This window comes from Homalodisca vitripennis, chromosome 1, assembly GCF_021130785.1.
Source record: "Homalodisca vitripennis isolate AUS2020 chromosome 1, UT_GWSS_2.1, whole genome shotgun sequence".
Lineage (NCBI taxonomy): Eukaryota > Metazoa > Arthropoda > Insecta > Hemiptera > Cicadellidae > Homalodisca > Homalodisca vitripennis.
In genome coordinates this window covers 194,377,817-194,398,797 of record NC_060207.1, presented here as the reverse complement: position 1 = coordinate 194,398,797, position 20,981 = coordinate 194,377,817, and the positions used below count along the sequence as shown (strand labels likewise).

The 20,981-nt window shown below is 31.4% G+C and overlaps 1 protein-coding gene across 1 annotated transcript; it reads left to right on the top strand.

The window, feature by feature from the left end:
* The first annotated feature begins 7,379 nt into the window (after window positions 1-7,379).
* LOC124354473 (phospholipid-transporting ATPase IF-like) lies at window positions 7,380-17,203 on the top strand. The gene is made up of 4 exons (XM_046804952.1): window positions 7,380-7,772; window positions 9,769-9,864; window positions 13,813-13,902; window positions 17,018-17,203. Exons 1-4 carry the CDS (start codon window positions 7,770-7,772, stop codon window positions 17,201-17,203), a joined length of 375 nt encoding a protein of 124 aa, XP_046660908.1. The 5' UTR covers window positions 7,380-7,769.
* The last annotated feature ends 3,778 nt before the right edge of the window (window positions 17,204-20,981 follow it).

Below are 20,981 nucleotides of genomic sequence, written 5' to 3'. Positions count from 1 at the left end.
TGGGGGTCGAGCTATCTTAGAGATATGAGACATATGATTTTATCGGGGTACTCTCATGCTGGTTTGATGTCCGTTTGTCGTATGGATTGTAACGTTACAGGGAACCAACTTGAGAAGAAACAACTACCTTGTTCTATGCTTCATCGCTGTAATCCGTCAATGACCAACTGCTTCTCACCAGCATTCTGTTTAATGACCATCCCCTCCCCGTTAGATCAATAATTTTACACACAATGCAGTTGTGGTAGGAAGGGTTGATTCAATGCGAATGTTCAGTTTTGCTCCAGTTCACCTTCAGCACTAGATGCTGCACTAAGCGGAAGGTGGAGTGGAATTGAACTGAACCATTCACAATTTTTCTATTTCAGTATTATATATATACTTTTAATACTGTATATTAAAAGTCTATATTAGTCTGTTGCCAGTCACAATTTTTATGTGTATGTGTTAAGCTCTCTTTATTAAAAAAAACGTAATACTGCTCTTGGATACTTGAGACTGCCAAATGTTGTGCTTGTAAATACATTAAATGTTGTTTACAAAATGTAACATGAGTTCAAAAATGATGAAATGAAGACAATGAAAGCATTAGTAATCGATCAATAGAGTTAAAACAAGACAATTTTGTGATTATTACTTTTGTTATTTTGAGTTGTCAATAATTTGTTATAAATAATTATCGATTACAACTAGAGTAAAAATCCATCTCATAATTTTTGTTTTCATGGCATTTTTATGTTTTGTACTGTAGACACATCCCAAAGTTATTATTAATAAAAAAATTGAAATTTTTTAAATAATGCTTTGCGATATCGATGCATAAGCCCAGAAGTAAATATAAATGGATTTTCATAAAAAATTAAACCTGGAGTCTTTGATTTATATTTTCTACTATTCATATAACATGTACAAATATGTGTAAAAGATAATAATTCAGACATATACTATCTGAAAGAGCTGGAAAGTTCTCCTCTTGCACATCTCTACTTGCATCATAATATTACTGTTATTATTAAGCAGTAACTAACAAAAAACTTGCTAACATATGCATTCTATATTTACACAAAAATCTATTTGTGTAAAATTTATGCAGGTCAATCAAGCAGTTTGCTTTTCCATTTTAAATTAGATTTTTCCTGTGTTATTGTTTTGCATATACTACATTTGCAATAATCATCACTGAAAACAGGTTGTGACTTTGAGGTAGACTGCTTTAAAAACTGAAGTAAAATTATCCTAAAGCCCAAACTTTGGTATCAGAATATTGAATAAGTCTGTAAAACAAGAAACTAGGTATGACAACAAAGAAACGAAAATGTGACCATGCGGTTTGTCGCTGATACTGGAATAACCTCTCTTAGTTATCTTGGTGGTACCGGTACTTATAGTGAAGAGATACGGAATCAATATCAAAGTTTCTGATGTCTATTTAAAGAATTCCTAAAGAGCCTATTAGCTGACTGTGCCCTGCATGTTATATCACGTCCTGTCATACCCACACACTCGTGTGTCTGATATCGTTATCAATAAAATCAATCATTTCCTCTCAAGTGAAATACCTTAAATGTTGAACAAAGGCCTTAAATGGTATGCAACAGCCAATGTTTTGAAATCGTGTTCATTGTATTTTTTATAAAATATAGTGAGTTGTTAACTGTACTGTAAAATTAACTGTTAATTAATTAATATAGACAGAATTAATGTTAACCTATTGGATTCTTATTGATTATATATGTTCATTATTTTAATAATGTATGTACAGTTTAGCATAAAATTATTCAAATAAATGTTATATTTATATTAACTACCATTGTTGTTACTTATTTTTCACAGTAAATTTTGTATTTACTTCCATCCTGCAGAAATAAATGTTGTTTACTGTATACTATTTTTTTCTTAAACTTAAACTTATTTTCATTGTTGTGTGCTAAAATATGCACCGAACTTGTTTTATTAAATCTCTATTATATGCTAATATAAGTGTCAATGCATGTTTTTAAAAAGTAAACAACTTCACTTATTTGGGAGTAATGCTGACGAATAATAATGAAGAAGACATGGAAATACAACAAAGGATAAATGCAGCACACAGAGGTTTATCAGCATGCCACAAGCTATTAAGCTCTCGACTACTATCACACAAAACCAAACTCCGTATATATAAAACCATTATAAGACCAGTTCTGTTATATGGCTCAGAAAACTGGGTGTTAAGTAAAAAAACAGAAAAATGTTTGATAGTATTTGAGAACAAATTATTGACAAAAATCTATGGGCCAACCCTTGAAGATAGAGAGTGGAGGATAAAACATAATGTAGAGTTGAGGCAACTATATATGGACCCAGACATAGTGGCCGAAGTGAGAAGTAGGAGAATGAGATGGGCTGGCCATTTACTAAGGAAGGAGGACAACTCCTTAATCAAGAACGTCCTTGTAAACAATCCGGAGGGCAGAAGACCACCAGGAAGGCCCAAGTTGAGATGGCGAGACCAGATCAGAAGAGACATAAGAAAACTGGGAAGAAGGGAAGAAGAGGCAATGGATAGAGAGATCTGGAGGCAGTGTGTTGGCGAGGCAAAGTACCACCTTGGGTACCAAGAGCCACGGCAGTAAGTAAGTAGTAAGTACATGTTTTTAAAATAAAGATAAGACAAATTAATGCTTTTTTGTTTAAAGATAAAAGTATTTGTCATAATCTTTTAGTAATAGATTAATTAAAAACGTGTTTGTTCCGCATAGGACTAATAAGCTTACTGCTATCAAAAAGTGTGTATTCTGGCCATTTATGTTATTTCATTTAATAACTAAATAACAGCAAATGTGTAATATCATGTGGAAATTAAACAGTATTTATTAAAAGTATTTCAAATATCTCAAGTCACACAAATTTAATTTTTCTCCTACTTTGTAGGTTTTCTTTTAGATTTAAGTGACACTTTTCTGTTTGCCTATTATACAGCACATCAATTCTTATGTAAAGTTTCTTAAATTCTTTAAGCTTAATTTTTGGAGTATACCACAATTATGTTTTTATGTAGTGTAAACCTGAAATTATTGAGTTTTGGTCATTAATAACTTTGAACCTCGAGATTATTGATGTTATATTACATGGGACAAGAGATTGTATAGTTTTTAACTTACTGTTACACTTTTAACTTTGTAACATCATTGCATGATAAGCATTATCTTCATAGAAAACAACGAAATCATCTACAGGATAATTGTGGAATTGGTTATCAAGCGAGGCACATCAGTCCCTATTTGATTAACCTGTACTATCATGTCCATTTATCAAACATGACTATTAGAAACTTCCTTATCACACAATTGTCCTTTATTGCACTGTAAAGCATCGAGTCACTGGCAACAAGGAACATTTAAAAAGCATCTACCTGAACCATCACTTGTCTCCCACTTAGCACTGATAACACAACAACTCTCAAAATCTCAAATATTTGTGAAGAGGATAACTGTAAATAGATTGCTTATCACTTTATCCACTCCATTTATGTTTTCTGCGTATAAATGTTGTATCAGTACTATTGAATCCGCTTAGATGTTTGGCCACAAACTACATTTGAGAAAATCAAAATCTCTTCCTTTTTGAATTCTTAAATGCTTAAAACCAAAATAAAGAAATCTTAATGTGCTCCACGTATTAAAATTTACAATCAAAGTTATGCATACTTTTATAAGTTTGAAATATATAGTAAGTGAACTCCTGATAGTATATAGGGGGGGGGGGGGGGCTCAAGACCTCCAAAATTTTGATAAAACATAAAAATTACACCCAATAGTTAGTTTTAAGCTGGAACACGTTTATGAGGTCTTAAAACTCTAATTTCCTGGACTAAGATTTCCGAACCCCTGTTTTTGGAGGTTACCTATTTTATACCTCCAAAATCACCCAGTGTGCAAGCCTCTCCGAAATAATTTTTATATATGCCACTGAGTGAACTTAACAGGAAATGTTCACAATACCAATAAATGTTCAAATGGATAATAAAAACTATATTGACTTTGATCACGGGTTTCCTCATTTTATTTATAATATTTGTCACAGTAAAACTAATTATTACTTATTTTAAAAATTATGTATGTCATTTAGTACAGAAAACTCTTGAGTTAATGGAAAGTTATTAACTTGAATATTTTATAATTGGAATTATCTTAGATCAGAAGTAGATTACAAGGGCCGGAAGTATACACTTTTTGAGTGAAGTAGGTTTCTGAGACCTCTACACCTAAACACTTCTATATATAAATTAGTTATATACAAGGTATGAGTACACTACACCTTGTGATACAACATTGCATGCACAATTTCAAGTCTACTGCTCATCACAGTAGGCTACATGTGCCATCACACACACTCACGCACACACACACACACAAGCACGAACGCACACACATACACACACATCACATCACATCACATGTTAAATTTTTATATAATAACACTTGGTTTGTCGACAAAGTTATTGATACTACGATTTTGCCATCATGGTTATCCATAAGATAAATGTAAAAATGTTTGCTAACGCTCTGCCAAATCCCATGGCGTGACATACACTACCGTCAAACTCGGTGTTGCTTATAAAGAAATGAAGCTTCATGCAAGATTTCAAGTCAGTGTCTTCTCCAGATAACATGAGGACAAAGAGAGACAAAAATGAAATTTTTTCAGCCCCTCAAGTGACAGACTATGCTAACACTCAACTGATTATGTTTATTATGTATTATATTATATTTATGCATATTTTATCTTGAGTAGGACGACAAGCAGTGCCGCATTTCCCTATAGGCCCACTAGGCCCAGGCCTAGGGCGCAAAATTTTAGGGGGCGCATAAATTTTAAAGTACACAAAAGAAAAAAAGTTGCGGCGGCGGGTGGTGTTGAGCTCGGCGGGGCGGGTGGCCAAGGTCAACTAGGTCCGGGGTGCGACGTTGACTCATTCATTGGTTCATTGCTTTTATTTATTCAAAACACTCCTATATATATATATTTGATATATATATATATATATACTATTGTAATTATCGTTCATAAAAATTACGTAATTAAGAAATTTACTGGATTTCTACGTCAGTGTAATCAGAGTCCTCTGGGGGGGGGGCTCTTTGGTCTGTAGGCCTAGGGGCGCCGAATTTGTAAATGCGGCCCTGACGACAAGGCAAATTCAAATGTGGTGTCGAAAATATAATTAATTTGAACCAGGAATGCTCCTACACTTGCAAAACCTGAAATAAGATTTTAAATAATATGTATGTACTCGTATTATATGCCTACTTCTGTTTGAAAAATATCTTGACACTCCATCATATTATATCATAAGTACTTTCACTAAGGAAGGCTACAGACTTTGATTTTGAAAATTTTGTGAGATTTGATCGTGATGTGATGCAGCTGGTCCAATCACATTCTTAGGTTGCTTATTATTATTGTTATATTTTGTTGCTTTTTCCATACTTTTTGGTTAATTCAATTTATATGATTATGTTATTATAGGTTTTAGGTATTTTAAGTCTAATACTCTTAAGTTTGTTATTATTAATTATTAACTTATTATTGACTGATATGTACTGACCTGCACAAAAAAACTGAATGTTCATCTGTGTCAATAAAGATTCAATTCAATTCAATAAATAGCACTTCTTACTATTGCTTGTCATATCAGAAGACATACGAATTCCAGTAGATGATAGACATTGTGATATCAGGTTTTTAATAACATAATTTTTCATATGTACCGTTGTATTATGTAAACAACATTATATGGATTTTTAGCGTCATGTATGTCACAGCCACATGTCTACATACCTGATGGCTATACTTTTACTACAATTGGAAATAAAGGTATAATTCATTTTCATTAACACGTTGTTGACTGCGATGGATGCATATTACTACCATCCCTGCTCTCCTAAGTCAGTATATTACTCATGCCACAGTGTAGATATAAAGCCTGCAGAAAGTATATTTTCATATTGTATACTCTAAACCTTATAAATTTGTGATGCAAAACCAAACTAAAGAGACCAGTTCCTCAGAGATTTTGAACTCTTCCAGGGTATATTCATTGTATAACTGTTTGTGCGAGGTGTAGTAAGGTATCAACTTTTGTGCTGAGAACACTTCTAATCTTCAGATAAATTTGATTACTGGTTCATCTGGATGATAAGAGCCAATGTTTGATAAGGATATCTGATAAGTTAGATAGGTGTTGATGAAAATGTACCATTAGTATTTGTATATTGGTTAGATAGTTTTAAGTAATATTTCATTTAACTGAAATGTTATAAACTTCAGGTACTTAAGAACTAGGGTGGGTCTACATTTCACATCTGTTGTCAATTTTATCAGGTAGATTTTTCTCTTCAAACAATGAGTCAGTCTTGTCTATTGTTTGTGTTATACAAGTACCATTTATTAGTTGCTCTTATAGATTTTAGCTTTGCCTGAATCTCAGCTGTTGTTTGATAGTTCCAACTGTCTATTTGCTTTTGTAAACCATTCTTTTATAAATTTTATGATTTTTAGAATTGTTATTTCACATACAAACAGTTATTGCACTCTTTGTTATCACCATTTTTATATTTTCTTTAATTATTTTAAAAAACTTTACTTTATCAATAACTAGTAAGACACTATGCACAAAATGAAACAAGAATGTTATTACTTCAGTGTCATGCAACAAAATGGAGAATAAACTACTAGAGTTAATGTTATTGGTAATAATTAATTATTTTTCATTGACTTTTTAAGTGCCCATGTTATAAAATTTGCTGTTACCTCATCCATTTTTCTGTGATACAAGATAAATTAAACTGTTAATTTTAAGATTACTGTTATTTTTTAAGATAAATAATTCAAACATTTGTACATTGTGAATATGTATAACAATTTTATCACAGTATTTTAAAATGATTTAAACAATTAAAATTTTACTATCAAATGACAATAGTTACTTCTTTTTATCTGAGACTGCACTAGTTATTCTATGTTCTGATACCATGCTTCAACTAACATTGTGTTCCAAGAATTGTAACTATTTGGGGTTTGTAAATTAAACCATTTTTAGTCATTGTAAATATAAATTATAAATTAATACAACATGAGCAGTTTCTATTGTATGTAAACTTTTCAGGAGCCTTCTATCATTAAAAACTAAACATTTTTGTAGTAGCCATATTGAAATAAAGAATATATTCAGTTTGTAGGTTCTAGACTTGAAAATAAAAATAAAAATAGTAACATTGCTAGAATGCTTAAGAGTACATTAAAATTATTTTGTATAGTAAAAAAACACTAGTAATGATATAAACCTAGTAAAACAGTACAAACATATTTTATGGCCAAGATTTTAAGATTGAACATTTTTTTAGACCAAATTTTTACATAATAATTTATCTCGTTTGACCCCAAACTGTGAGTTAAATAAGTTAATACGAGTTCACTAGTTTAATTGTGGGTTTACTTACCCTATGAGGAGTATCTGATTTTTGTCAGCCCTTGGTAGTAATTTGACAATGAGTAATGCTGTCAGGAAACAAAAATAGTTTTCCGTTTTGATTAGTTTTTTTTCTACAAATTGATGAGCAATCCATGGCCTAAGACACACGCCCTGTGGAGTAGGCCTCAGCCATTGGTAATATTGATCTATTGATAAGTCTCTGCTAATCTACAAGGTGTGGTGGGCAGATAGCAGTGATGGAGTGTGAGCTCGCCTAGTCTACTGGGTCATGGGGAGCTGTTGACACTGTACCATGGTGAGTCTCGTACACTACTGCTCAGTTTCGTCAGTGAAAAAGTTAAGATAAGAGACGATTTTGATAACGGGGCATACATGGTTTCAGAATTGATTTTTATTTGAATTTGTGTTCTATTTGTACAATTTATTTATTTGCCTCTTGTTACACTATTAATGCAAATAATAATAGAAATAAAACTATATCAGTGCATTCTATAATTGGAATAAAAGATAATTAATAAAAAAGTTATAATGGAAACTATATCACTGTATTTCAGTAGTTTTGTAGATACTGATATTTATATTCATAAAACGAAAATTTATAGTCATACAAAAATAACAAAACTTTTGCTTATTGTTTATGTAATATGTTGAGTACCTATACTATAGACGCCATATGTGTCTTGCATCAGCAAAAATGCATAATTTATTCATCAATCATTAAACATTAAATTTATTTTCCGTATTAGCTTACTTAATATAAATACAAAAATGTGTAGCACTTACAAGTGTAAAGTAATATTTAATAAACGACTTAATAAAATAAATCTAGTCCTGCCTCTTTAAAATGTTGGTTTTTCCACTGAATGCACGTCATTTTGTTACTAAAAACAAATTATATGGATAATTAGTGAACGGTTAATTTCAGTCAGTAAGTTAATTTTTATTACTGTAATAATTTTTAAGGTGAGTATTAGTAACGTATATCAGTAATAACTATACAGTTTTGAACAAAATAAAAATTATATTTATTTATTTTATTAAAATTCATATAAAGATTAAATAAATTTTCAGTTAATAATAAACTTTATATTTTCCTTTTTAGTAAGGTATGGGGAAAATAGTTGGATTAAAGAACTATATTTTACTGATAAAGAAGATGGAAAATTGGTAGTAAACAATATTACATTAACATAACAATGTACCAATATCTTCATGTTGAGGCGAAAATCATTAATATTATATAATTCAAATACGGAAGAAGGAAATGAAGAGCTAACGTTGGTTACATTAAAATTGTGTAAGCTATCTCAATGAAAGTCCCCAAAACCATGTGAATATTGTTCATTTGTGTCAGTGGATAGTTATATAAAGATATTATAGTTGCGTTGTGGTTGGGTTTACATAGTGAACCAGTTTTATGTTCACCATTATAGGAGTGAGAGGAGGGTTGAAGGCCTTATGACTATTTAACACTAAAACGTAGAAAACCAATTAGTGAGATAAAGTGTTCTGAATTTTTTCTCAAATGGGTATTTAATAAAAGATCTTGTATTCATGTCTATGGCTCAAAATGTATATAAAGTATAAGTATATTGGTGAACTCATGCCAACTCCCGAGAGACAGCTGAATTGGCTGTGTATGTACTATGAGTTTGCGTATTGGTAGCATACACATTTTCTTTCTTTTCAGCACTTCAAAACAAATGGAAACTTTTTTATAGTTAGTAAAATTTAAATATACTCCTCCACTGTCTCTACTTTTTTGGAAAATTTCATGGCAAATTTTGTAATATTCTATATAATTAACAGTATATTTTACCTTTATAAAATTGTCCCTACTTTGTAATACTAGTATCAATCTTGAACTGTAATACTACAAATATATTTTTTTCAAATTATGATAAAAAGTTTGGGAGAGGGAGGAACTATAACCATTTTGTTACAATTAATATTTAACCATCTCTTTTAAACCACTTTTAAATATAGTTTTACAGAATTGATTCCATAAGGAATTCGCTCCTTTTTTTATGAAAATTGGTATTTTTGTTCATTTTACTGCAAAAGTTTAATGTATAAAGTGTAATTGAAGTAAATTATTGAGTATTTATAAATTTTAAAAAGTTCATTTTTTTCAAACTTTAACTGTTTGAAACTTTCTCATTTCTTTGTGGTCGTACATGAGAATGTATGAATACTAAAGCTATTATTTGTAAAATATTCACTTTCTTAATAGACTTGTAAACAACTTATCTATGTTTTGTAAGGGTATATGTTTTTGTATGTTCTGAAAGGGTAACCGTGGTTCTGCTGCTGTAGAAACTCGGACTATAGAAATCGGCAAGTACGATGGCAAAACGTTTCCAGACAACAGAGTCATCTCTTACAAGGTATGTACTGAATCTGATCCCCATTTATGTATGAACCATTTTGTTGATACTGGAAAGAGATACTAAAGATATTGTTATTTTGGCCTGTGTATTTTAGTCATAAAACTTGCCTTAATTGTTCAGAATTCAATCGTTGATTGAATTCATTATTATTATTATTAACAATGATATAGATTTCGGAGGGACGAGTTGAGAATGTGACTTATAAATAACACACTTGATTAGCAAATATAAGAGCTTTTATGATCACCTTTTGACTTTTGAAGAGCTTTGTGTGAAAACAATTGTAATATTAATTAATAGCCAATAATTTTAATTTTTCACTCTTTTCCTTTTCATCTCTAACATTATTTGTCTTCAACATTTTAAAAATTGGAGAACATATAAATTTTAAGGAAATGTCAAAAATATCAATTTTTGAAAATTGTTAGTATCATAAATAATATATTTTCTAGTATATAAACTGTATAACATTAATTTCAAACGTAGCAGTCTTTACAATGATTCAAAGAAAATATTTGCTTCTATTGTACAACTAGTTATTCCTTAAAATTTTAATTTATGATGGTTTAATATCATATTTATCGTGCCTTGTTTGTTTAGCAATCTGACGTCAAAAAATCTCAGTCTTATGCTCTCTGTGCTGTACCAATGTATCTTCAAAATTGTTATCATAATTATTAAACAAAGATACTTTGATAAATATAATTGTTATTTTTAATAATGCAATGTTTAATATTCTGTAAAGTAATTGAAGAGACAATATCTTTGAATACATTTTTAATATTCTATTAGTTGAGATGTAAAAGCCTACGTTTTTAATCTCCTTTTAAAAGTGTCTATAAAGTAATCTATTTAATTCACTGTTTTTTATCAAACTAGCCACGAATAGTTGAAAAAATCCCCACAGTTATTTGAATGTAGATGTGATTATTGTCGGCACACAGATAATTGATTTGGAATCCGATATCAGACTCGCTATCTTAGTGCCAACTTTTTGTCCTCTTGACAGTTTGACAGGTAATCTGATAAAGACCTATTATTGTTCTTTTCATAGTAGCTGATTGGCACTGAATAAATGGCAATACACAGCATTTATATCCTGATATATAGACCATTGTCATACTAAACTAGCAGGGTTTAAAATACAAGTACCAGCTTTGGCATGTATAATATAATAGAAAACAATATATCAAACTTATTTATAAACATACAAAATGATCTAATGGTATCACAAAAATCTAAATTTAAATTAATGAAACATGACGTCCCATAAGTCATTTTTTAGGTACAGTTTTATTGTTATATTGTATTAAAGTGTTATTACAAATTATAACTGAATCAATGAATAAAATATAATTTGTCTCTATGCAAATTTTTACTGTGTAAAAATGTGTTTAAATTCAGAGAATGAACGTAGAATTTTATCAGTCAGGACAAATACAACTTAGTCTTCAACTTCTATTTACATTAATATTATTAAACTAATTTCAATCAAATGAATAAAGTAAATAATAAAATTGTAAGTTCTTTTATAGTTTTAGTTAATTATTAAAATAACATTTAAAAATACATTAACACATAAAAGTCTACCTACATTTTAACTTTGTAGTAAGAAAAATTACTTAAGATATTTTTGTATTGTGCTGTCTGTTTAAATATGTAATATTTAAAATTTAAAAATAATTGACAACAAATAATAATTTGGACAGTCTTCTAATTTAACAAAAAAGCACCTTTTATATTAAAAAATAAGTGGAAGAACACTTTTAAAACCACATTTTTTCGTATTGTTATAAGTAACTGTACCACAATTAAATATAGAAAAATATACACTGAACACTCTGTTGCATGATATGGAACCATCTCGTTCCATTTTTATAATGTCCTTCCTGACTTAAATCCATTAGATATTACATCCATTGAACATGTCCGAGGTAAAGACCACATGTCAAACTCTAGGTTAACTTGAATAAGCTGGACAGGAAGAAGTGGGATACTACTTTTCAAGGAGCTATAAAATTATCTCAGTTTAGGGAAGCACAGAAGGCTGGTAATTCTCATGATGATTGGTTTCAGAAGGGACGTACTAAGAAGTTTATTGATCCTTCAGCAGGTTACGTACATTGCAATGGACATTGTCATATTGTATACATGCATGTGTTATTTATATATACTTTAGTAATTCTTTTAATATTACATAATATGGAAAAAGGTACATATACGAGAGCTATTCAGAAAGTAGATTACGTTTCGCTCTTTAGCCGCTAGGGTCAGGACTATTGCGGCCATTTTGATGTCAGTACATTTCTCCATTCAGTGGCTAATCAGCTGTGCTAGTGAGAGGTTACTGTCGCTCCTGTTGTTTTACAATTGTAGTTTAAAATGTGTGACGCACTTGAAAATCCCATTAGTCGTGAAGTGCTATCGGTAATACGATTTTTGTTGACTTAGAACATTGAACCAATTGAGATTTATTACCAACTCTGTGAAGTGATTACTGAAGGTGGAAAAAATTTTAACAGAAACCCATAAAAATCAGTGTATGGCTACTTCATTGACATTTTTGGACACTTATGAAAAAGATGACTCGGAGCTTGATCAAATCATTACAGGAAATGAGACTTGGGTAAAACATGTGAATTGCAAAACCAAATTACAATCTATGGAGTGGAGGTACACGCACTCCCCCAAAAAAACCAAGAAAATTCATACAAGCATTGTCAGCATGGAAGATTATGGCAACTGTTTTTTGAGACAGGAAAGGAGTTCTTCTTGTTGATTTCTTACAACATGGCACAACTATCAATTCTGCAAGGTATTGTGAAACCTTGCAAAAGTTAAGAAGAGCAATACAAAACAAGCACAGAGGAGAGTTAAGTTCGAACATTTTGTTTTTGCATGACAACGCCCGACCACACATGGCAAATCAGACTCGAGAATTCCTCTATGCTCTTAAGTAGGAGGTGTTTCCACATCCGCCTTATAGTTCAGATCTTGACCCAGCGACTACCACCTGTTTCCAGTAATGAAGATGTGGCTTGCGACAGAGTGCTTTGATGACGAAGTGAAACTACGGGAGGGTGTGACTACCTGATTGAAGTCTCCGAATTTAATAACGCTGGAATTTCAAAACTATTTCATCGCTATGTGTCTAAATTTGTATGATGACTATGTTGAAAAGTAGTATTTTAGTGTCACTTTCAAATATATTTAATGCATGTTTTTTCTTGTTCTTTATTTTTTGTTTACATCAAAACGTTATCTACTTTCTGGTTCTGGGTAGCTCTCATATAATTCTCTTTTAGGCACAAATCTTCCTGATAAAAATGTTATTTATTAAATATTGTTTAATATAATATATAATACATCTATAATATTCATTCAGTTTAGAGAAAGAGTTTCTAGACAACTGGTTATGAACAATATATGTAAATCAGTTGTATGTCGGATTTTTTTATGAAACAGGTAGATTATTGTACACCTAGATATATGTATTAATGTGAATTTTCCATGAAATATCAAAATTGATATTTATCCCTAACAAGATGACACACATACAAATACAAATCATACAACTTCATAAAAAATTCAAATTTATTCTGTATTTTAATTGTAAAAGTTATAAACAATATTCATAGATATATAACTATATTTAGTGTTATATCCATAATATTTATTTTATACATTTTATTTTTAAACAAAAACTTTCTCAAAATATTGTTTCACTTCTGGAATTGTTCTAAGAATTTACTGTTCCAGTTGAATAATAAAAATAATCCAGTGGTTTGATAGTTTTGTACAGGAGTGTATATGAAAACAAGGACAATGCTGTTATTTTTGTAGAAAGTAATATTAGCTAAGGCTCACAACTGCTGAAGACTACAATATTTACATTGGATTTTTATCATAATCATCTTCTAAATATACTGTATACATTTGTTCCAGTATACAGCCTGGAACTTCTTAATCAAGAATCTGTTCGAGCAGTTTCGAAGAGTGGCAAATTTCTATTTCCTGTGCATGGGCATTATTGCTGTAAGTTCTCAAAATAAATGTGCATGTTAGTAAATAATAATGTGTGCTAAGTGTTCTTGAATGTTTGAATAGGTTAAAAATATCTCTCATGGATAGGTTCGATTTCATTTACACTCAGTTTAGTCTAGTCAGTCATGGATAGGTCCGAAGAACACCATGCCAAATTACTTTGTGAAGGAACAGTGATAGTGGAATATTGACATTCACTTTCACTGGGCAGTAGGAGTACGTAAGATAGAAACTCCTTCCGTTTAGAGTGCCCTAATTTCTAAATGTCATGACAGACTGAATATTACCTCAAAACTTATAAAATTTGAATATGAATATCAAATTAGTAACCGATCAAGCAGTTACAGATTACAGTAACTCCGTTACAAAAGGTAACAGATTTTAGTCACCTTGGGAGGTGGACAGTAAAGTCACAAAAATCATTGTAATCGCTCATGTGAAAACTTATACAGGAATTGAAAAGTATAAAAAAAACTGTTGAATTCTTTCAGATACTGAGTGGATCAATAATATTTTAGTAAACTTATTGTTATTTAAATTTTTTCTTTTAGCAAAATTTAGTTTCTTCATTACTTTAAAGTAAGGAATGTTAACAAAAATCAGCTTTACGTCTATAAAAAATGTCTCAACTTTACACAATAATTTAAAATCCTTAATGAAAAGAAATAATATAAGGTGCTCACTGTAGTCTTTTGAAAATACTAAGTTACAGGTACGCCAAGTCAGAATTAATGTTATCTTGACAAAATAACAAAGAGAATACTTGCCCTCTTAAGTTAAAGAAATGTATTTCTTGGAATGCATCACGTGTGGCTAGTAGATAATAACAGATTCCCAGAAGTGTTTCCAGCCGACATCAAACACCATTAAGTCTGAGAAACCAATGATAAGGGACCAATTTTCACCCAGATTAGCTTGTCTAAGGAAGCATCATCAGCTATTAAACTCTCTATGTTGTCTCTGTTCCTTATTTGTCTGGTTTATTTTAGGGGGGGGGGAGATTTGCCATGAAATACATCATGTACATAAACCACATCATCACAAACATTCTCTTTCAACAATTTTGTAAGGCTACAATTTGAATTTTGATCGTAAATGTAATGTTTAACCATACCAAATGCAAAACCAATAGTGCAATTTTGGTAAGATTCAGCATTTAGGCTCAACTTCTTAATAACTGTAAAAACTCCATACTGCCTTTTTATTCTGTGTGTTCTATGCACTTTTATTTTTAAAACCCAATAATATTTTTTCAAATTTAATCAATGGTTTACATAATTTTAGCCAGTTAAAGAATAAAACATCAAATTTTCAAGAAAACTATGGTTCAAAAGATATTAAACACCCCTTTTGGTTCGAAGATGATTTGAACCGTAATATAGTGTAATATAAGGTAATAAAAATGTAACTACACAGTTGGATTGGTTACATATTTTTATTTATTGTTATTTCGGTGTCATACAAAAATAAGTTTTGATAAATAATAAAACGTATAATAACACACAAAAACTCACCACAAAAATCCATTAATTTTATGTTCTACTAATTTTAAACAGACATGTTGCCAGAATACAAAAACTATATGAATAAAAAACCAATTGCAGACCTATAAAGTAAAGAAGAACTCTCTGGAGAGGCAGAAGAATCAAAGATATGGCTGCTGGAATATCCTACTATTTGTGCAGTGGGGAAAATATGGCTAGGGGCTTATATTTTTAGTCTAAATGAGGTAATGGAACAAAAACCCATAAATCTAATAGCTTTTGCAGAAACCTTAGATTTGGGTAAGGGAAACATTTAAGACCTTTTAGTTTTAAATATAGAGTTTTAGACCCGCCCAATAGAAAAAAAAACCCATGAATAAGATCTGCAAATATGTGGTGGATTACTTAGAATACTCACATTTCTGCTCAGTTATTTCTGGAGGTCAGTCGCAAGCAAATTGGGTGAAAACTCAAAAATATTGAGGATTGTGAAAATCTGGAGTACCACATAGAACCCTAATTTTTAGGGAAACTCAATCTTTTGAATCTAAGTCTTGGATTGCCTTCCTCAGTCCATCTTCTTCCTCTCTGGAGGTGAAATTTCCAAGGATTTATGAGATCCTTTCTGCAGTAAGTATTGTGAAATAGTATTTGGATTTGATTGAACATGAGTTTTAAGGGAGCGGTTATAAGTTTAACAGTAAATGTTTCATCAGCATCGGTAACCTTCCTTTAGTTGTTTGAACACAGTAGTTTATCAGCGTGACACTAAGATAACATGTATTGATAATATTGGTTCTAGGATTTTAGATTGCCCAAGTACCTGCAGCACGTGACATTCTCTGAAGTGATGGGCTCTTGATAGCTAAGCATGTATTATTGTTGAAAGGGTTCAATGTTTATTTTAGGATCACAATGTAGTTCAATAATATCCTGGTTATTGATGTTTTTGTACATGCAATTTTATTATTGTATAATTCCACAATTAATGGATATCTTTCATGAAAAAGCCATAGTGTGGTTTTGTAATGAGAGTTTTTCAGCTTGAGTTTAGTATTGCTAGATTAAGCTTTAGATAGGGTATTACAGACTTTGATGTTATTATATAACTGATTACAAAAATAATAGTAGTGAAGTCCTATTGAACTATGGATGAATATTATTAACATTTTTAATTTCATCCAAGCATTAGTCATGATAACTGAAATAGTTTAGTTCACATCGATTTATCTAAACTAAATATATGGTTCTAAATTTATATTGTGCCTCTGAAACTTGTCGTTAAATTCTCTGTAGAATTTTACTTGTTTCTAAGTTAGCCTTCAAATTCTAAAGCATCAGTTATGTAACCAAGGGAAGCTATTACATCACATTTGAAATAATCCGAACATGTACTACAGAGAAATATCTTCAAGGAATTGGCATTGATCTATGTACTCTTGGTTATTTCCCAATGTTAAAGACAGATAAAGCCAGCATTTTGATAGATGAGTAGTACTCTCCTATGTATATTTAGGAACTGATACGGTTGATTCTTGTGTCTACTTATTGATATACTTTAAATTTTTATGATTAAGTCAATAGGTTCTGATAAAAATGTTCTTTGATTTAACATGTAACAGGCTGTGATACCCGATAGTCCAGTGACCTCGTGGGCAACCCTGTTCCCTCTGTTATTTGTGGTGACTGTCAGTGCCATAAAACAAGGATATGAAGACTACAGAAGACACAAAGCTGATAACAAGATCAACAATTCTTTAGTCACCGTTGTAAGAGATGGTGTGGCGCAGGTACGATTGCGTCAATAGAACACAAATTAAGTGATAAAATACATGTTCTAGTTATGATAACATCTAAGATTTCCGATTAAATTCTGCGTCAAAACATTATTCCTCTAACAGTTAAATTCTTACAATATTTCGGCTTTGCTGTGGAAACTTTTAGTTTTGGTTTGACATCTGTTGACTAAAGATAGGAAGGTCAGAATATTTTAAGATTTTAATTGTGTCAACGGGGTTGGAACCGGAAAAGTTAATGTTAGTTTCCTTAACTTACATTTTCTCTACAGCACCATCAGTCATTCCTGAGAACAGAATCTTATTCATTAGCAACAGAACCAGCTTAAATTAAACATAAATGATTTAATAACTGTTAAGAACACAAACAATTAATTATTACATGAAAAATATAAAATAACTTGTTTAAGTTTATATTTAAAACTAAACTTGAAATTAAACAGTAACAAAATATGGGGGAAGACATTGTAAGTTTTAATATGAAAATTCTTGAAATATAATTTTCAATTTTTAGAGTATTCTGTCCAAAAACTAAGGATTTAACCCCCAAGTTTAGCAAATGGCAGAAAGTGAACCATAAAGAAATTTACTTTTGATATTTCAAAATAAAGTTAATTAGGAAAGATTTGAGATTAAAGATCAAGTGGAAGGAACAAATATATTTCCTTTAGAATTTGATTTAACGAGGTTCAAATTAAAATTATCATGTTTTAAAACAAAAATATGAATTCAACCAATTCAATAGGCATTTGTAAAACTAGATGTGCATTAAAGTATCATTTTCAGTATATTAATAAATCTAATTACTTTGGTAAAAAAACTGTGGTATAAGATCTACTTTGAAAATCTCATGAGTACACTTATCTTCCTAAGGATCTGAACAAATTTTTGGATGAGGAGAATAAAGGAGCAAGGCTGGGAAGTTGAATTACAACAAAGTAACCATATTTATACACTCAGGGTGATAGTGAGCAGGGTAGAAATAGATTTCTAGAAAGGATAGAAATCTGTTAGCCTCTTGATACTTAGAGAGGATCCTTGAAAGACTGAAGAGAAAAGATTGGATTGACATCCCAAAACTTTTGTAATGTAGTACAATCTCCAGAGGTAAAGTTACGATTGCTCTAGTGTATGAGGGATAATAACTAATATCCCTGCAGTGTTGCCACATAGTACATTACTCTTACTAGAGCTTAAGCTTTAATGCTTCTAGCATATTAGTGGTTAATGTTAGTACTTGTTAACTTGTAACTAGTATATCACAGTTTTTCACGTAGTGCAATCTCCAGAGGTAAAGTTATAATTGCTCTAGTGTATGAGGGAGTATAACTAATATCCCTGCAGTGTTGTCACATAGTGCAATACTCCCACTAGAATTAAAGTTTTAATGCCTCCAGCATATTAGTGGTTGTAACTAGTATATCTGAAGTTTTGCCATGAAGTGCAATCTCCAGAATAAAGTTGTAATGGCTATACCATATTAGCAGTTGTAACTAGTGTCCCTGTCATGTTGCCCCTTAGTTATTTAATAAATATTTATTATTAAAAACAAATGTTATAGTTTTAACACTGAGTCACCTAAGCAGCACAATGTCTAGCTTTGAGCTGAGTAACATGGTCAGCTTTTGAAAGCTTGAGAATGAATATGTTAAATATATTTTACAATTATTGCTTGTACAGGAAATAAGATGCAAGAAGGTGTGTGTTGGAGACATAGTGAAGGTGGGAGCAGACATGGACATTCCATGTGATCTGGTCATGTTAATCTCCAGTCACCCCGACTCCAAGGGTTACATCACCACAGCCAACTTGGACGGTGAAACCAACCTCAAGGTAACTAACCGTTGATCTTACTTGCAGTAATGTGTGGTTGGAGGTGTTGCACAGCTGATATAAGTATGTCTGCATATATCTAGGTATCGATTGAAACAGATCACACTTGGGTTACAACTCGTTTATTTATAATCATCCTCATTCCTTGGAATGTATACAAGGTGAAACAAAACTCTCTACACAAACTTTAGGATATTGCTTACATGTTTTTTAGTCTTTAGGTTATTTCAGAACACAAATAAAAACAATAAACTCAAATTCGGTACAATTATTTTTTTTGCAGTCGCAAATCAAGATAAAAATTAATATATTATCATAACATTTTTCAAGATGGCGAGCGATGTGAGTTTTTAATGGTTGTGTGACACCTCGGTGTTAATGCCCCAAAATTTCAACAAATAAATTAGTTTAACCTAATACGACGAAAATGTCTTATTGTTACTTTAGTGATTATTTTAACCACCTTTATACTGGTAAGACCTCCACAATATGTAACAATGCTGCCGTACACATCAAGTGCCATCCGGATTAATATAGGCGTTAAGGCCACTTCAGAAGAAAGGGACAGGAGTACTGCCACAGCCTGTATATGCATTAAATTGAAGCCCGCGGTGATGCGACAACACCGGTGTTGTTGCAGCCACGTGTACGGAATGCGCTGAAATCAGCAATAGTTGTGTTGTACGCAGGCCTTGAGCAGTCTAAAAGCACCATGTACTTTGTTAATTACTAAATGAATCGCCTAGGCGGCAGCACCTCTCAGAGTACCATCCTAAGACGAAACACGCTCTGATTGGTCTGGAGCTTTGGCAGCGGGAGGATCGGGCGATGTTGAGGGCATGCTCGGGGAGTCGGCTAACTTGTGCGGAACGCGACAGACGTTAACTTAGGCCCTCTCCCCCTCTCTCTCTCTCTCCCTATTTTAACTTTTCGGAAGCCACATTCTAAATTCTTAATTATGTATTAATCCAACCTAATTCTTTTACTAGTCTAATCCAAAGAGTGTGCTAATTTTAATAAATCATATATTAGTTCGAATCCGTTGTTTTATTTTGAAAAGTTATACAACCTTCCTCGCCACGAACCCAAGAGAAGATCTTTCACCTCCCACTGGGCAAATGAAGGCAACCTACCACAGTTGTAATGCACAGTTAATGATGCCATAAATATGTAAACAATAACAATGTGACTGTGCATTACAAAAGTTAAAAGCTTTTATATGCATTAATTACAGACTGATTTTTATGATCTAGGTGTCAAAATGTTTGTAAATCTATGTTAGCACAGTTAGCATCTTTTATTACTGAAAAAATTGTTCACAATCTTTTTAGTGGTTAGGGTATTAAGAAGTAACAACTTCAATCGTCTACCATCTTGAAACGAGATATGATATAACATAATATTCATTTTCTCTTTATTTGCTAGAAAAAAACTGCACCAAATTTATTTTTTTTATTTTCTGGTTTCTGAAATAAAAATAGAAGAACTGAAAAATACATACAGACAGAAATTAAATTAAATGAAAAATGTCTTTATTGAACACAAAGAAAAACATATTCAATTGGTGAGATTAGGACTATTAAGTCCTCTACTACACCTAACCTTAAATTTATAAACTATACTATTAGTGTGAAACAAAATCCACAGTATAGTCTATATTACTGTTTTACACTAAAAAATTATAATCTATATCATCATATCTATATCTATATAACTATATCTGTGTGCTGTACAGACAGACAGTAAATGAAAAGATATAGACCATTAGTTGTATCTAGTTTTTAGCTCTTCTTAGTCAGTGGGACAATATCCTAAGGTTTGTGTAGAGTTCTGTTACACCTTGTCTAGTACTCAGATTCTTCAGCAATCTAATATGCCTCTGATTGGCAGACTGTGGAGTGCCCGATTGACACAGACCTGAATGTCGACCACCTGCCTCACTTGAAGGGTACTATTA